Source organism: Phalaenopsis equestris, unplaced genomic scaffold, assembly GCF_001263595.1.
Source record: "Phalaenopsis equestris unplaced genomic scaffold, ASM126359v1 Scaffold000002, whole genome shotgun sequence".
Lineage (NCBI taxonomy): Eukaryota > Viridiplantae > Streptophyta > Magnoliopsida > Asparagales > Orchidaceae > Phalaenopsis > Phalaenopsis equestris.
In genome coordinates, this window is record NW_018164444.1 from 50,190,080 (window position 1) to 50,206,688 (window position 16,609).

Sequence of the window (16,609 nt, forward strand, 5' to 3'; positions counted from 1 at the left end):
GCTATTTGTATAATCGGGTATTATGCAAATGTAAGTCCCAAATAATAAAATTGGCAAGATCAAACACTTAATTAATTTCATCTCCAAAATGTAGCCACACAGTAGGATAGTTTGGGAAGTCACTGGGGATTCTCCTCAGGATCTATGACATCCCCTACCTTTTCTTTTATTTGGACTCCTGAAATAACTGTTCCTGTTTGAGCCACTCCCATTTGCCCTTCTACGTCCTACCTTGAAAACCTGAACCTTGAATTCTTGAAGACTAGAACCATTGATCATTATCGAGAGTTTTCTCAAATGACTCCCGTCATTTGAGATGTAATTAACTATAGGGGCTTGCCTCTATAGGGAACTTGGAACCCAGATAAAATAAACCCTATTTAATCTTTGTATTAAATAGGGGAACTTGTCGGTCATATATAAAAGGTTCGCAGACTAAACGGATGTCACAAATCTCTTAGTTTGCTGGATTGGGTCTATCGCCGAGGTCTACACTTATCTTTCGGGAGGGTGTAGTATTCGCGGTATCAGACACGATTATGCAAACTATTGGACGAATGAGATCCATTTGGTCTCATTTGTCAAAAACTAAAACACTACTTTCAAAACCCAAACTATATATCTTTTATATTTAAATTAAATCTCAAAAATTATTTTCATATATCATATTTTTCAAATAAATCTAAATCAATCTAATCGAAAAGAAAAATAAGTTGACCGACAATGGTTCGAGTTCTTCCGTATCTACCGCACCCCAATCGGACAGGTTTGCTCGGGATTTTGAGGTATCAGAACCGAACAACCTTCATCGTGATGTGATTTTACATTTTAAAGTCAAAATTGTCATATTTTTTATTGTAATTTTAACATGTTATTTTTTCTTTTTTGTTGGGTCTTATTATAATTCATATTAATGTGTGAATGTGTAATGAACTTTTATATATGTCACTGTGTTTATTTGATGTAATCAAAATTTTTTTGAGTTATATAAATATTATTAAACTTTTTTGCATTTTTCATTTCTTGACATTTGAGAAAATAGTATTCTGCTACACAAATTATTCATTCAACTAAAACAAATTTCAAATAAGTTGTTTACAAAACGCACTAATCAAACAGTTAAACAACTTATTCAGAACAGGGGCAAAATGATCAATTTTCCAGAATCAGTTGTTTTCCAGACGCACTAACCAAACAGCCAGACAACTTATCAGGATCAGCTGGTCATCAGCAGATTATCAGGATAAGCTGCTTATCAGTAGAAGTTGGATAAGCTGCAGCTGCCCCAAACAGACCCTAAGTTTGTTTTAGCTTAAAGTTCCAATTCATGTAGCCGACCCCACGTAATGGGATTAAGGCTTTGTTGTTGTTGTTGTAAGATTAAATCTTGAAAAACTAAAAATATCTAATATTTTAAGTTACAGACATATTGTTTTGCCCTTGATCATTTTATATACTTATTTTATTCCTTCCTTGGTTCCCAATCAAACCATACAAACCTTTTTGACTTCCTTATATATTACCCTCTTCACAAAACTACTAGCATTCTTATAACTACCATATATCACACCAATAATAAGACTTTTTTTCATTTTTTAAAGTAAATTCATTTTCTATATTCAACCTCCTCAATCCGCCACCTCATCTCCGTATTAAAATCCGATCATATTTTAAACTCTCGTATAATATCCATGGAAATCTTCTAACTACAACTACCCATTTTATCTAAATCAAGTTTGCTTTAGCTTAAAATTCCAATTCATGTAGCCGACCCCACGTAATGGGATTAAGGCTTTGTTGTTGTTGTTGTCGTTGTTGTTGTAAGATTAAATCTTGTAAGACTGAAAATATCTAACATTTTAAGTTACAGCATCCAAACTTTTTTAACACACACACCAGGCGCGCACGTGTGCACACAGAAATACATGCGTAACTACTCTAAATAAGCTAATCAAATCTTCTCTTCCAAAAATCTCTTACAATCTTCACAGAAAAAAAAAATTCATTCCTTAATGGTTACGGGGTAAGAAAAGAGAATTTGTAATTTAATAACTCAGCCTTTGAGAGTCAAGAAAAGGTGATTTTCTAATTTGTTAAGGAATTTTTTTACTATCACCACATACTAAAACAAAATCAATGCTTTGTTTTTACTGCATCGTTCCAAAAAAAAAAAAAATCATCACTTTCACGTAGAATTACAAACCACTCCAAAAGATAGTATGTATATTGATGATGTAAGATAATTTGTACAAACAAAATCAAAGTTTTCCATGCAATATAAACCAAAGTTGCAATTCAATTTTCAAAAAAATTAATCCAGATAAAAGTCATGCCAAGCAAAGAACATATACAACTTTACATTTGCATCGTATACGTTAGATTAATAGAAACAACTTGCCTACAAAAGTCACTAATGACAATCACCCTCTATTCCTTAGGTTTATATTATAGTTTCATCCATTTATACATAAATACCGGTGATAAAAACTTCATTCTAATCCAATGTAAACACAATATAAGCACTACAGACTTTACAATAAATTCATCAATAATTAACTGAAAAGCAAACATTCAAAAAAATTTATTCCTTCCTAAGTAGCTAAATATATTCTGCTAAATTGACCATTCCAAATCAAATAGGCATGATTCCACTTTTCTGAAAAAAAATAGAGTTCTTTTTTCTTTTTCTAATGCTGATTAGAGCAGTATATTGGCGTAAGCCAAAACCTGCATACACTTCTAATCGAAGTAATTAGATAACTGGGTAAGGGCCATCAAAACCACTAAAAATGGGAACATCATGTGCCCTAAACATTGTCTCAAGCATTATGAAGCAAAAAAGAAGATGAAGAAGCCCTTTTTCTGTAAAACTCTTGCAACATAGCATCAAAATTTTTGGCATTCATGCCTAACATTTCTTTGGTACCATAAAGTGAATTTGCTTATATCCAGTATAAACAAAAACAGCTGCCTACCAATCAAAATAAAGGTTGTAACAAATTTCAGGATTATACATAATCAAAAACCCATCCCCAACTTCACCAGGTGAGATAGAAACCTTTCTAGAGAAGCGAAAAATTTGAGCCATGATGAAAGATTTGATGGAATCTTAGCCAAACAAGGGAAGCTACCAAGCTCTGTGCAGCCTTCAATTCAAAATCTGTCAAAGGAAAAAAATAAAAAAATAGCTAAGCCCATTTACACAATATCATGACAAGAAAATCACCATAAGAACATAAAGAAAAACTGTAAAAAATAGAGGTTAATTAAAGTGTTGTATGGCTGCCACTACTCTGAATGCATTTATTTTGAAAATGAATAGTAACTGCAGTGCATTCAGTTTACTTGAAGCTATGAAGTTGTGGATGTAATATAAGTAAAACTAATTTTTTTTATTAGATTAGATGTAAATTTTAGAATCTGATACTTCAAAAAGATATAATTGTAACAAAGATCAAATCTGTTTTTCTATTTCTCAGCTTATATTTTGTAAGTGAGGGCCTGAAAATGGTAATCAATAAAAACTTGTTTATTTACATGAAAAAAATAATATATTAAAAATCAATGAGCAAGCTGAGAGATGTGATCCAACTTCTTAGTACAGGTGTACTCTAAACAATTGCATTCTATCCAAAATTAAGAAAAAATGGATCCAAAAGAGATGGCTCATTCAATAACACCAAAATAGTTCCCTGCTTCTGCAGCTAAAGAAAATTAAAACTGCAATGTCGAAAAAGTGCAGCTTCAGTTTTCTACAGCTGTTATGAGCTCTATAGCACAGGAAACAAGGAACCCAGCAGCGAAATGGAAGCACAATGCAAATATAATGTTCTACTGAGTACTAATGAAATACTACTTAAACAGAAGAAAATCGCCTCAACAATTAAATCCCCCAAACCCCCAAGCATGAGAGGCGCTAGATTCATAAAAGAGCATTCAAAAATTTTGATGCCATACAGCTTAGAGGGCTAAAACATCCTGCAAATTATATATTTGCAACACAAAAAAGCAAGTTTCCACAGTAGTTTATAATCATAATAGGGAGCCATAAAAAAGCTTGAGATGAGAAGCTATGCCTGCAGGATCAATCAGAGGAAAAGATAACTCTAATGATTGACAATAAGCAAATTATAAAATATTACCTTCCAAAATTATAAATAACATAAAAACTCAAATTATCAACAACAAAGTATCATAAATAATATAGTAATTATCACCTCAAACAAAATATCACTAACAACTACAGATATATTAATATCATCAAAAATATATATCATATGTTGCAACAACTCATCACCAATTTACAAGTCCATAATGTTAATTAGACCAGTCATCTAAAGAAACATAAGTAATCAAATCTATTTTCCGTAGCTCCTTCAACATCCAACCATCCTTGCTTACAAAGGCTTTGACGGGAATGACTGAGCCAAAAATTCAGTTAACAGACAAATTGCTACATACAGTATCAATCTCACACTTAGCATGGGAGGCTTAATGAAGTCAAAAAGTAAATCTCTAATCGCATGTAACACAAGATTAAAATATTGACTATGAATTTTTCTCGATCACCAAATGTTTAAGCACAATTTGGTCGTTAATTTAAACATAAAAAATATTGCAGCAAAGTTCACAACAGTGATTCATATGCATTAATACTAATAAAGCTATAATTAGAATAATAATGGTAATTCTGAATGTGTAACTAAGGTTGATCACCCGCACAACTTCCAAACAAAACAAGGAGAAGGGATAACAAAGCTAAGAACACCCCGTGTAACTATATTTTAAACATAAGATATGATTAACAAAAGCACAACCACATAGCATCACAACACAAATCATAATAAATTTTTATAAGAACCAATCATAAAAGTTCTTGTTCCAAATGGGAGGCCATATTCGGCCATTCAGAATAGGTATTTTGTTCCAAATAGGCATGTCATATTTTAAAGTTCATAATTGGTGGTTGTACGTGGTCAAAGGGCAGTGTTGCAGCAAACTCAAAAGATCATGCAGTGAAAAGTAGCCTTCTTTTAGATTTCCTCGTTCACCTTAATCTAGAACGTTTTTGCACACATTCAGAATAGGTATGTTGTTCGCCCTATCTCTAATGTCATAATTGTGAGCTCTACTTGATTCCATCAATGTATCTCCTACTCTCTGCACAAGTTCAAATCACATCTCAAATGATGTAGCCTACCTCAAGCTTTGCTAGGCTTTTGTTGAGCCTTCTCCCGCGCTTGTATATTTCAGCCAAAGAAACCAACAATTTCTTGAATTTCTCATCATAAAATCCAACATAATCTTGTTAATTACGTAACACCAGTCTCTGTTCCTCTTGGCTAAATTAATGCCTTCGACTCCATCTTCTTCTTCAATAAGCCATCCCCATATCATTTTGTCATCTTTACCTTAGATTTTGCTTTAGCTAAAACAGCTAATCAACCCCTTCAATTTTTAACTCCGAAGCAAGTTCTAAAATCTTGCACCTCTCACCCGATCATTATTGATTCTTCATGAACCTTGTTCAAGTTGCATCCCCACAACCAAATCCAACTTCCAATCACCCCATATCTCATTAGAACCATTCATTCTATCACCGCCATTCTCTAGATCAAACCTCGCCTCCACCTAGATGGCCAACCTCTGCTCAAATCTGATCACCAGTTCTGCCCAAATTTGCAACAACCCAAAGCTACAACCCACTTTATCTTCTCTCAGCCACGCCACCGATGCACCCCCAAGCCTTCATCACCAACCTCTTCTGATCTAGTGTGTTCCTCTTCCAATCTAGTAAGCTGCCACATCTCCGACAATTTTCTACGGCCACTTATCATCTCTGACAGTCTTCTACTGCCATTTGTTAGATCTTGAGAACAGAATCGGTTTTAAAGGAGTAGAAAATGCTAGTGATATTAAATAATTTTGTGTATAATGACAGAGTAATAAGCTCGTTGATGATTAATTTCTGCATTGGGCTAATAAGAGTAGTCAAGTAGTAAGAAGTTAATATTAACAATGAATTAGTAATCTTTTATTTAATAAATACACTTCATTTAGAGACAATAGGAAGAATGAAAAGAATAGGATGAGTTTCTCCGTATTCTTTGATTCTATTATCTAGTTTCCACACTCCCGATTTCTTGAATTGTTGCCATCCTCGAATTACCATCATCTTGATCCCATAAATGGGATCATATCAGAAACACGATGTAGCATCAACATTTTGTTAATATTAGTAGATTCAATGCCAAAAAAAGCATATAGCAACGTAAATATTTAACCCTTGGAAGATAGAAACAGAACAATAAGTAAAAACCCGCACAATCTCTAGGCAGTTTTTAATCTTTACCATACCATACCTACGGTTTTTTTTTTTTGTGCAAATTCTATTTGCTGTCAACTAGTAACATAGAAAAGAGACGATTAAAGGGAAAAAAAGCTAAAAGATTGATATATCTTTAGCATGAAAAAACAGCAGAACTGTCTCACAAACGAATTCGGACATTTAGAACTCAAGGATTGTTGGATAGCAGGATTCAAGCAGGAATTAAGAAGAATTTAACCTAAATCCCGCCAAAAAGCCAACAGAAAAAAATACAACTTTCAACCCTAAAAAGTATCTTAAATTTCGTTTATCCTCCTTTTTACTAAGGGATTTATACAGGATTTAAGCTGAATCCTGCCAAACGGCAAAAATGCCTCCGTAAATCCTGAGCTCCCGTAAATCCAAAAAATGACGCCGATTCGAGATAAAACCGGGATTTACTCGATCATGTGAATCGGCTGATTTAGTAAATCCGGAACAAGCCAAGAGGACGAATGGCGCGAACAGGCCTACCTTCCTCAATGGTTTCTGGTAGGAGCGGAGAGGAAGAATGAGAAAGATGGGAGTTTCGGCGGTCTCTGCAGCCGCGATCCCGTCGTTTCCTTCCCACAGCTCTAATGGCACTGTTTCGCGAAGGCGATGGTTTAGGGCGAAACCGGCAGGGGTAGTGACATGAGCGAAGGTTGGGCAGAGATGGTAAATTTTGGTGAAACCGGAAGAGGGGAAGGATGTCGGAGAGGGTTTCGGTCGGGCAGAGGGAAAAAATTTGCTTACGTCAACCGTTAGTACAGGGGTTTATAATGTCATTACAAAGGGATTATAATTTGTTGTACCTATCCGTTGTACCTCCCGTATAATTTTCGTGTAATCCCGATGTAACCTTGTAATCTCAATGAATAAAATAAAAGCACGGGTTAGAGCTGAGTTACAAGAAAGTTATAACACGCTTATAACCCCCATGTAACTCTCATATAACGCTCATGTACCTGCGTACCCTTTGACGTACGCAAATTTTTCCCCGGGCAGACGGGTGAATTGAACAAGAGATAAATTTTATTAGTAATTAATAAATAATTTATATATAATAAAATTAATTAAAAGTAGCTAATAAAAAAATAATATTTTAATTTTTAAATTATTTAATAAAACTCTAAATAAATTTTAATTTATATAATTAATAATTGATTTATATTAAATGATTTATTAATAAGAATTAGTTTAAAATTAACTATTAATTCATATAATTTATTATTAATAGATATAATTGTTACTTTTTAATATTTTTTATATTTTGAATATTCATTTATATTTTTTTATTTAGTATTTATCTTTCGATGTTCAATAGATCCTGTTAAATACCTTTAAAGCTGTAAAACTGTTTTTCAGGATTTACTTAATAAAATATCAAATAGTTTTTAGGATTTAATTACCACGGAAATCCTACTTGCAAGTTGCAGCCAAACAACCCTTAAATCTCGAATTGGACTCATTTCCAAACTCTTCTTCTCCTTTACATGCCTCTGATCTCGTCGATGTCTATTCCAACGAGCTGATATCGTGTCTTGCTCACTGCTTTGTCTTCAAAGAATTGGAGAATTTTGATAACCGACATTTAGGTCAATTGTTACTAATCAATAATTAAATTAATCACAACAATTAATATAATTAAATTTAATTTGATTGAAAATAATTGGTTATATTAAATTGATTTTATGAATTATTGATGTATATTTTACTATGATATGGGTTTTCCGACTATAATTTAAGTGACATAATTATAATGAAAAAGAAAATCATTGTTAGAATTATTAATATTAAATAAAAAATTATCTATTAATTAAAAAGTAATAAACTGAAAAAGTATTATTAATTAAAGAATGGATTAACTGAAATAAAATAATATTAATTTTATTTCCTATTTAATGGATAAATTTATTGTGTAATTAACTAAATAATCTGAAAATAACTAATTTAAATATTAACTTAAACAATTTAATTGAGATTGCAAAACAAATATGACAAAATTTCACAAGGATGTAAACCTTTAAACTTCAGAATGACGAATTATCTAAATTTAGTTACATTAGAGATAAATAATATTACAGTTGTGTTTGGGTAATGTCACGGTGAGGATGCAAATGTTTGGCAATTTTGAGTTTTTATTGTTTTTTAAAAGTTATGTTGAAAGCTGCATTTTGAAACCTGACTTGACAAAGTGTGGAGATAGACAGAAAAATTACAATATATATTTTTAAAATAAAATAAATTTATAATAACTACCACTTTTTTTTAAACAGTTTCTTCTGCACCAGTTTTGTATCTTCTTCCTCAAACAACTTCAACTGGCCCAAACTCACGGTAAAAAATTTAAAGTCGTTGAACTCGCGAATAAATTATGTTTTGAGTTCAATCTCATTTGTAGCCAAACAATACACATAGACATTTTGACCAAGAAATCAAATTTTGATTTGAGTTTTTTACCTAGAATCACAAGTGAGAGGTAGGACATATTTCATGAATAGATTAAGGGCCTGTTTGGGGCAGTTGTAGCTTATCCAGCTTATGTTGATAAGCAACTTATCCTGATAATGATAAGCTGTGTATCTACAGCTGATTGTGATAAGTTGGATTGTGATTTATGGCCTGAAACTAAGGAATATAAAATGATTCACCAATCAAACCCTAAGGATCCATAATTCAGCCTATGACTCTAACAATAAATAATAGAATAGATAAGTTGTTTAGTCTTCCTTCGATTTTATCTTCTTATTTTTATATTTTGTATATACTTGTATATTGTATATCGTGTAAGGTCTGTACATAAAAAAAGATATATGGAAATACACAAAGACCTTCATAGTTCATATTATAGGATTAGTATAAGATGTTTATTCTTTATTTGAATTTGATTTGGCCCAAAACAGCTGATTTGCAGCTGTTTCTGCGGTTTGTTGTTTGGTTTCTGCAGTTTGAAAACAACTTATTTGTAGTTGTTTGTGGAAAAATTATCATTTAGACCACACGCAATCGAGTTGTTTGCATCAGTAATGTAATGGGAAAGCATTTAATATACTAAACTAAAAAAAAAACACTACATAACAGTTCAAAGAAAAAAAAAAAAAACTACACGTTTTTGGAGAGCACGAGACTGGTAGGAAAACAACAAGATTTAACGCAACTCATCCAACTATCAAAAAATGCATAAATGTAAGTAGTAAACAGACCGGACAGGCGTGTCTTTCATAGTTGCAGTAGTGTTTCTGTATTTTTGTTAGTGGTAGCTTTTTTTTGCTTTGCTTTTGCAGCATTATTGTTTTTAATTGTTTTATCATTTGGCCTGCAAGAATTATAGGAGAAGAGGAAGGAGCGTGCCAATTTTGCCTACGAGAGGAAGAAACAATTGGCAAAGCTACGCTCCAAGGGTGAGAAGACTGTAGAAGAGAAACTTGGTTCTGAAATTCAAATACTTGCGCCAATCAAGTACTGAAGTATGTTCTGTTCAATATATATATATATTCTCTTTTTGTTATTCTAACCATAGGTCTCCATTGGATTCCTTTGAAATTAGAAAGTATCTTGTGAAAAATAATGATTTTATTACAGTTATTTATAATGAAGGTTAATTATGCATGGGGCATTTACATACATACCATCCAAATCCTATATATTTATATAGGCAACACCTAAACTTTTACAACTAAAATTTATGCCACCCAAAGATTTCATATCACATAAAAATGCCACATTTATAACTATACTATAAATCACCATCAAACCTCTCAAACCTTCATAATCGTAAATGAAACCAATTACTGCAACATTTGATAAAACATATTTATAAATCCAGGCAACAGCTATATAAGAAGTCTATATAATTGCATCTCCTGGAGCAACTTGAGTTAGAGAGAGCAGCTGCAAAATCCTCACACCTGTTGCTGAACGATTACTAGCCATCATATGTGGCAAAAAAAAAAAAATAATAATAATAATAAAAATAAAATAAAATTATATATATATATATATATATATATAACATATTTATAAATCATATGTGGCCAAATAAAAATACATAAATCTGCAACAGTATAATTTGAAACTACTTGCTACCAAACTGTTAAATTTTTTAAGAGCAAATGCAAAAAGTTTGATCGGTAAAAAAACGAACAAAAAGAGGGTAATTACATACATGCCACCAAATTCTTACCACCAAATTCTTAAAAAAGAGGGTAATTACATACATGCCACCAAATTCTTATGTATTAACAAATTTTAAGTATCGGAAATGTAAACGTACAGGAATTGTTTTTAAAGTATGTAAAACCCTTAAAAATAGAAGGGTATTTACATACATACCACCCAATTCCTATCTATTTACATATCTAACATGAAAATTTCACATTTTACATTTATACCCCGAATATTTGCTAACTTAATTTTTTCTACTATTTTTTTATTTAAGAAAATCACGACAGAGTAGATTTTTACTATTTTTCTATATATATATGAATCATTTATCATTCATTTATCATAACTAGAACCTAAAATAAAGATATTTTAATCAAAGAATATTTACATAGATACCACTCTATTTACACATCTGGCAGCTAAACTTCAATTTTTAAGTATATGTCACATTAAATATGCATGAAAATGAGTATTTCACATTATTTATTTATTTATTTATTTTGAATACTTTTTAAAAGTTAATATTGCGATATTTTTTTATGCAATATGAAATAAACTGATATAAATGTAAAAAAGCAAATTTTAAGTGTCTGATATGTAATTACATAAGAATATATATATAGATGCTCAATGCCAATGCAAGTGAATCATAATTTTGCAAAAGCCAGGTTCTTTGATACTCAAAGATGGCAGTTCTGACAGCATTAATCTCATTACTTTACAAAACAAAATATTACACATCAACCCTCAAAAGAAACATTTTCTCAAAATCATGCTAAATTGAATGAACTGGCCGTGCTCTCCACAAACTTCCTGGCTCCCTTAAACCACCTCTTGTCACCTGCTTGCGCCTTGCAAATGTACAGTTTGCCATCCGAGACAGCTGCAGTGATGAGCTGATGCTTGCCGCCCTCGTCTCCGTCCGCCGTCCTCGTTAACACTGAAACAAAATAGTATTGCTTTCCGCCGATCACCGGTGCCGATGACTCCAATATATTAGCAGTAGCAACCAGGTTATCATCAAACCCTCCCTAGAAAATGAATCATTTAAGCATCATATATATGTGCTGTCAAAAAAAGCTTGTTGTCTGTATTCTCTCATTCTCTCTTCTTTGTTAACCGATGTTCGAACAATTTCTATAAAGCCGATTATTAAATGAGCTAATCATGAATTGATATAAGCATGTGTACAGTTATACTTACGTTTGTGTATATTCATGTTCCTCAACTTATAGACATATCATGATTACATTGTATATTCTCCAAGTTATGTCTTTTAAATAGATTTTATGTTCATGAAAAAATTACGTTCAAATCAAAACATTAATAAAAGATTGGGGTGTTTACATACATACCACCAAATTCCTATTTATTTACATATCCAGCATCTAAACATTACATTTTACATTTATACCGCCCAAATATTTCATATTACATCAGAAACAACACTATTTTAATCTCGAGAAGGTGAAATACAACTTTTCATACATAGGCACGGTGGCATATATGTAAAAAATAAAATTTTGGTGTTAGATATGTAAATACATAGGGATTGAGTGGTATGTATGTGAATCATCATAAAAGTTTTTGGCAAATCTGCTTAATGAATCATGCTAAACAACACTTGACTCACTCATGCTCAGCTTGTTTACACCCCTACATGCATAAGAATATACCAAATGCTGGAAAAATACCAGGGGCATTTACATATATCCTCCCAATTCCTACATACTTACATATCTAATACCTAAAGTTTGATTTTTACAATAATACCACCCAAAGCTTTCCTAAAACTACCACTATTTTAACTGTTAAAAGGTGACAAACCTTTTCATGCATAGACAAGGGGACAGGCATGTAAAAATTAAAGTTTAGGCGTTAGATATGTAAATACATAGACATTGAGTGGTATGTACGTAAATATTCCTAAAAACCATGTCAAATGATATGATATCTACCTCAGCTTGTGTGGTTCCAGCATAAGTCTGTTTGCCTAGCAAAAAATCAACCTGCGCACAAAACCAAAAAAAAAACACAATCCTAATTTTTACAACTTAAATGTGTATGAGATAAAACAAATCGAAGCAGGTAGATGTAATCAATTACTTGTGAGAGAAACTGCTCGGGCGGACCATAATCGGTGATTGACTTCTTATCTGTGGGGGTGATGATGACCGAAACATAGCTGTTGGAGTCAAAGTTGTCCTCGTATCGGAGAACCTGGCCGGGAAATTCTACCTCTTTGCTTGGGTTCCATTTGGATGGGATCAAGAGCTTGAATCCATCGCCATTGTAGGGCAGGAAGTCGGTGTTCGTTTTTGGCTTGCCAAACACATTAGCTGCATCAAGTTCAGAATTGTACTGAATAAAACCAATGGTAACTTTCAAAACCTTCATCAGCCTTGAAATCTATAACTAAACTAGTTAAACTAAACCAATTTTCTTAAAACTATAGAATGTCTTGAAATCTATGTTTTAGTTCTAAACAATCATAGATAATTTTGGAAGTCATACACTTCAATTGTCCTAATCACCTTAGAATCCATATGTTATATTAGAGTAAATCTCCTACAATCCTATAATGCCTTGAAATGCATAATTAGTCCTAGACAGCCATGATTAGTCATGGAAGTCATATACTTGACATGGAAGTATTAAACTCTGACTAGTTCTATTATCAAGTCATTGAACTGACTAGGACCTACTCTGATAGCCAATTTTGAAAGGGATAGACTAGATTATTCACATTCATAGTGAAAACCCAGAGTGGCTTGAAATCTATAAGATTATAAATTGAAAGCCCACCTTGATATGGACCTAAAACTAGTTTGCTAAACTTCGATTGGACCATAGAAGGCTCTTAGAGGTCTAAATGGGCCCAAACCATATATAACTTAGGAAGAACAAAATCTTAATCATGGTGTCTTCCCTCAAATAACTCTTGATTTGAGATTGATATGTTCACTTATGGCATTATCACCTTGTTAACTTTATTTTGATTCAAGATTGAACCTAGGTGGTTTTGCTAACCCAAGTTGATTAGTCCATCCTACTTAGAAATTTAGTTCAGCCCAATAAATCTGCTTGGGGCCAACTGATTTTCCCCAAGCCTGAATCAATCCCTATGCTAACCCAAAGCAACCGATTGGACTCTTAAGGACCCACTGGGCCTTTGACTTAATCAAGCTAGCCATAGTGCTAGCTTGACTTAGTTCAAATCCAACCTAAACCTATAAATCTAAGATTGATTCCTAGCTAAAATGGCCTAGCTAGCCTTAATTAACTTGAAGTAGATCCTCCATATAATCCAATTGCATGTTAATTGGTTGGCATGGCTTGACCTAACAAAATTGAATACTTGACTCAGGCAAGTTCAAACTAAGATGGAATGAGAGATAGTAGAGAAAGCATGCTGATGTGCGATCAAATTAAGGCATAAGAGGTGGAATAAGTTTGTATATAAGAGCCATTTATCTTCATAAATTGTATTTTGTAGTAATATGCTAATTTGAAGTGGTCTAAAAGCCATGCCGACTTTGTTACTCAGTTTTTTTGGCATGTTATGAGACTTGATTATCAGTATAAGGTAAGGGTGATAATTTTGTTTGAAACTTGAAACACAAAAAAAAAAAACATTAATCTACTAGAGATAAAAATTGACTTACTTTGACTTGAGGTTACCTAGCGTGAAATTAATTTACTTCAACTCAAGATTATCTCTACATACATATTCATGTACACACTTACACAAATTCATATATAGCATTATGAGCATACCATGCACTCAAATGAATAAATTGATAGTCATTCACATATGACTCATTTATATTTACCAATTTACATAATTAAACTGCCTAAAATAAAATTTTACAAGCTCACTATATAAATGAATAAGCATGGGTGCTTACTCTTCCGTTTACATGTGAATATGCTCATTAAATGTTTAACACATAGTTCGCTAAAAACTCAATAAAATACTCATTTAATAAAGACTTAACCGCTTATTTAACACTCATTCTATACTATTATACCACTTTCATATACCTCATGGATTTTACACTAGTGCCTATTTTTTAAAATATAAATATGATGAAATATCAAACAAAAAGCTAAATATATAAATTAGGAATGTTCTTATTGAAATTTTAATTTCAAAAACATATTAAAATAAAAAAAGTAGTAAATTATGCCAATTTTGATTAAAATATGTATATCAAAACATTTCAAAGTAATAAAACTACATTTCAACCATTAGTGTCAAACATAAAAATTATTGGATTCGATTAAGCTCATTATGACTCGAACAAAATAAAAAAAATTAATAAACAAGTTTGAATAAGATTTTACATTTCTTTTCATGCTCAAGCTCAATTTGAACATGATAAAAAAATAAATGAATGAGTTTGAATAATGTAGTGCTTTGGTCAACTTGATTCATTTATGTATGTACTACATCCACACTATTATTACATCTAATTAATGATACGTACAAATTTTACATAATACATTAATATATATACTAAATATTAATTACAAAATATAAAACAAACTTTTATAAAATAAAAAGTCCCGTCCCAAATAAACTTCAAAATCAACTCCAAATCAATGACTTTCAACTTGACTTAGAATTGCCTCGAATCAATCAAAATTTCCAATTTCTAGTTATACACAACTTTCCTTGATCCCAAGTCAACAACTTTTATACTAAAGAGACTTTGGAGAATAAAATTCTTACTATTTCCTTTTGATAGAAAATCAAGTGAATTTTGTTATTGTGCAAGCAAGCCATCCACTTCCAAATGTAGATTATGAATTTCAACTTATATATGGTAATTATGGTTCATTAAGTTTATATAAACAATCAAAGTAATGTGGAAAATTTGGCCTAAAAACACTACATGTGAGTCACCCCATCTCATTCACCATGAATGGTTGATATGGGGAGTGAGGCCAGACAAAATAGATTTTTTTATCTTATATTTATCTCCATACACACTGCATATATTGAAATAAAAGTGGGCATTTACCATCTATAATTAAGACCAAGCATCAATATACTCAGTCACACTTTCTGCAAAAGCTTCAAAAGCTAAACACGCCCTTTTAATTTAAGAAATTTTAGGGTATAAATCAGCGCTAAATGACTTCCAGACTCTCAAGAAGTATAATCAGAGCTACAGCGACCTATTTCCTGACAGATTATAAAGACAAGCTAGAACATCCAACAAAAGCATTAACAGCGAATCAAAAAGCTTCTTATTAAACTATTCCAAAACAGGAATATAAGTGGGAAGCTAAAAATAGTCAATTAGGGTTTAGATCCATCAGTAGTCGTTAAATCTTACCGGCTTCTCCATATGCAGCGTCGGCCGGTGAGACCTTGGTGCCGATGGCGGCAGCGCCTATGAGTATCGTGACGGCCAATCTGCGTGAGACAGCAGCAGAGTTGTTCGCCTCAACCATGGCAGCCGCCTGCTTCTGAGCTCTGACGACAACCTGGGTAGAGCGGAGGTTCGGCATAAGGCGATGAGACCTGGAGGTGGCAGTGGCCGTGGCTGGGGAGGGAGCATGGTTGTGGAAGAAGCAAGCAGTAGTTGCCATCTCTCTCTCTCTGGACTGCACTCTCCCTCTGAGATTTGAGAGATTCTCCTGCGCGTAACAGGGGGTAGAGATTAGGGTTCAATTTGTTGTGGCGAGCTCGGAAGTGGATAAATGAGGGGATCAGTGTGGGGGAGTGGATAAGGTTCGAGCAGCTCTGATTGGTACACGATGGACTGACATTTGCATATACATTTCTTCGTCTCACAGCCTCGGAATTTTTATTTTTTTTATTTCAGGAATGTGCTCGTTGTACGGCATATTGGCTGAGGGTAAACTTACCAGATGATGATGGTGGGTTGGCTGGACACAGAAAACGTAAATATCATTAAAAAATGGCTTTATATGCCCCTGTATTAAATAAATATATTATATCATCATTGTTATTTTTCTTTAATTTTTTTTCACACAGGCCCAAATGCACTCACTTCGTATATGCAAAGCTTTAAACCCACGACTTGCAACTTCATTTTAAGGAAAAATTATTACACGCGTAGT

General features: G+C 32.6%; 2 protein-coding genes across 3 annotated transcripts in view; both read right to left on the reverse strand.

The window, feature by feature from the left end:
* The window catches only part of LOC110031967 (dihydrolipoyllysine-residue acetyltransferase component 2 of pyruvate dehydrogenase complex, mitochondrial-like), a 48,240-nt gene extending 41,159 nt beyond the window's left edge, over positions 1-7,081 (reverse strand). For both annotated transcript variants that reach the window (XM_020735438.1, XM_020735428.1), the window contains exons 1-2: positions 6,842-7,081; positions 3,059-3,160 (exon numbers count right to left, since the gene is read on the reverse strand). In XM_020735438.1, coding sequence (XP_020591097.1) covers positions 3,059-3,088 — 30 coding nt within the window. In that variant the 5' untranslated portion in view covers positions 3,089-3,160; positions 6,842-7,081. The remainder of the gene's footprint in view (positions 1-3,058; positions 3,161-6,841) is intronic.
* Positions 7,082-11,166: 4,085 nt separating this feature from the next.
* On the reverse strand, positions 11,167-16,294 carry LOC110033534 (oxygen-evolving enhancer protein 2, chloroplastic-like). Its single transcript, XM_020737553.1, has 4 exons — positions 15,859-16,294; positions 12,620-12,852; positions 12,472-12,522; positions 11,167-11,544 (listed from the first exon to the last, which is right to left on the reverse strand). The coding sequence occupies exons 1-4, from the start codon at positions 16,112-16,114 to the stop codon at positions 11,284-11,286; spliced, it is 801 nt and encodes a 266-aa protein (XP_020593212.1). The 5' UTR covers positions 16,115-16,294; the 3' UTR covers positions 11,167-11,283.
* Between the last annotated feature and the right edge of the window lie 315 nt (positions 16,295-16,609).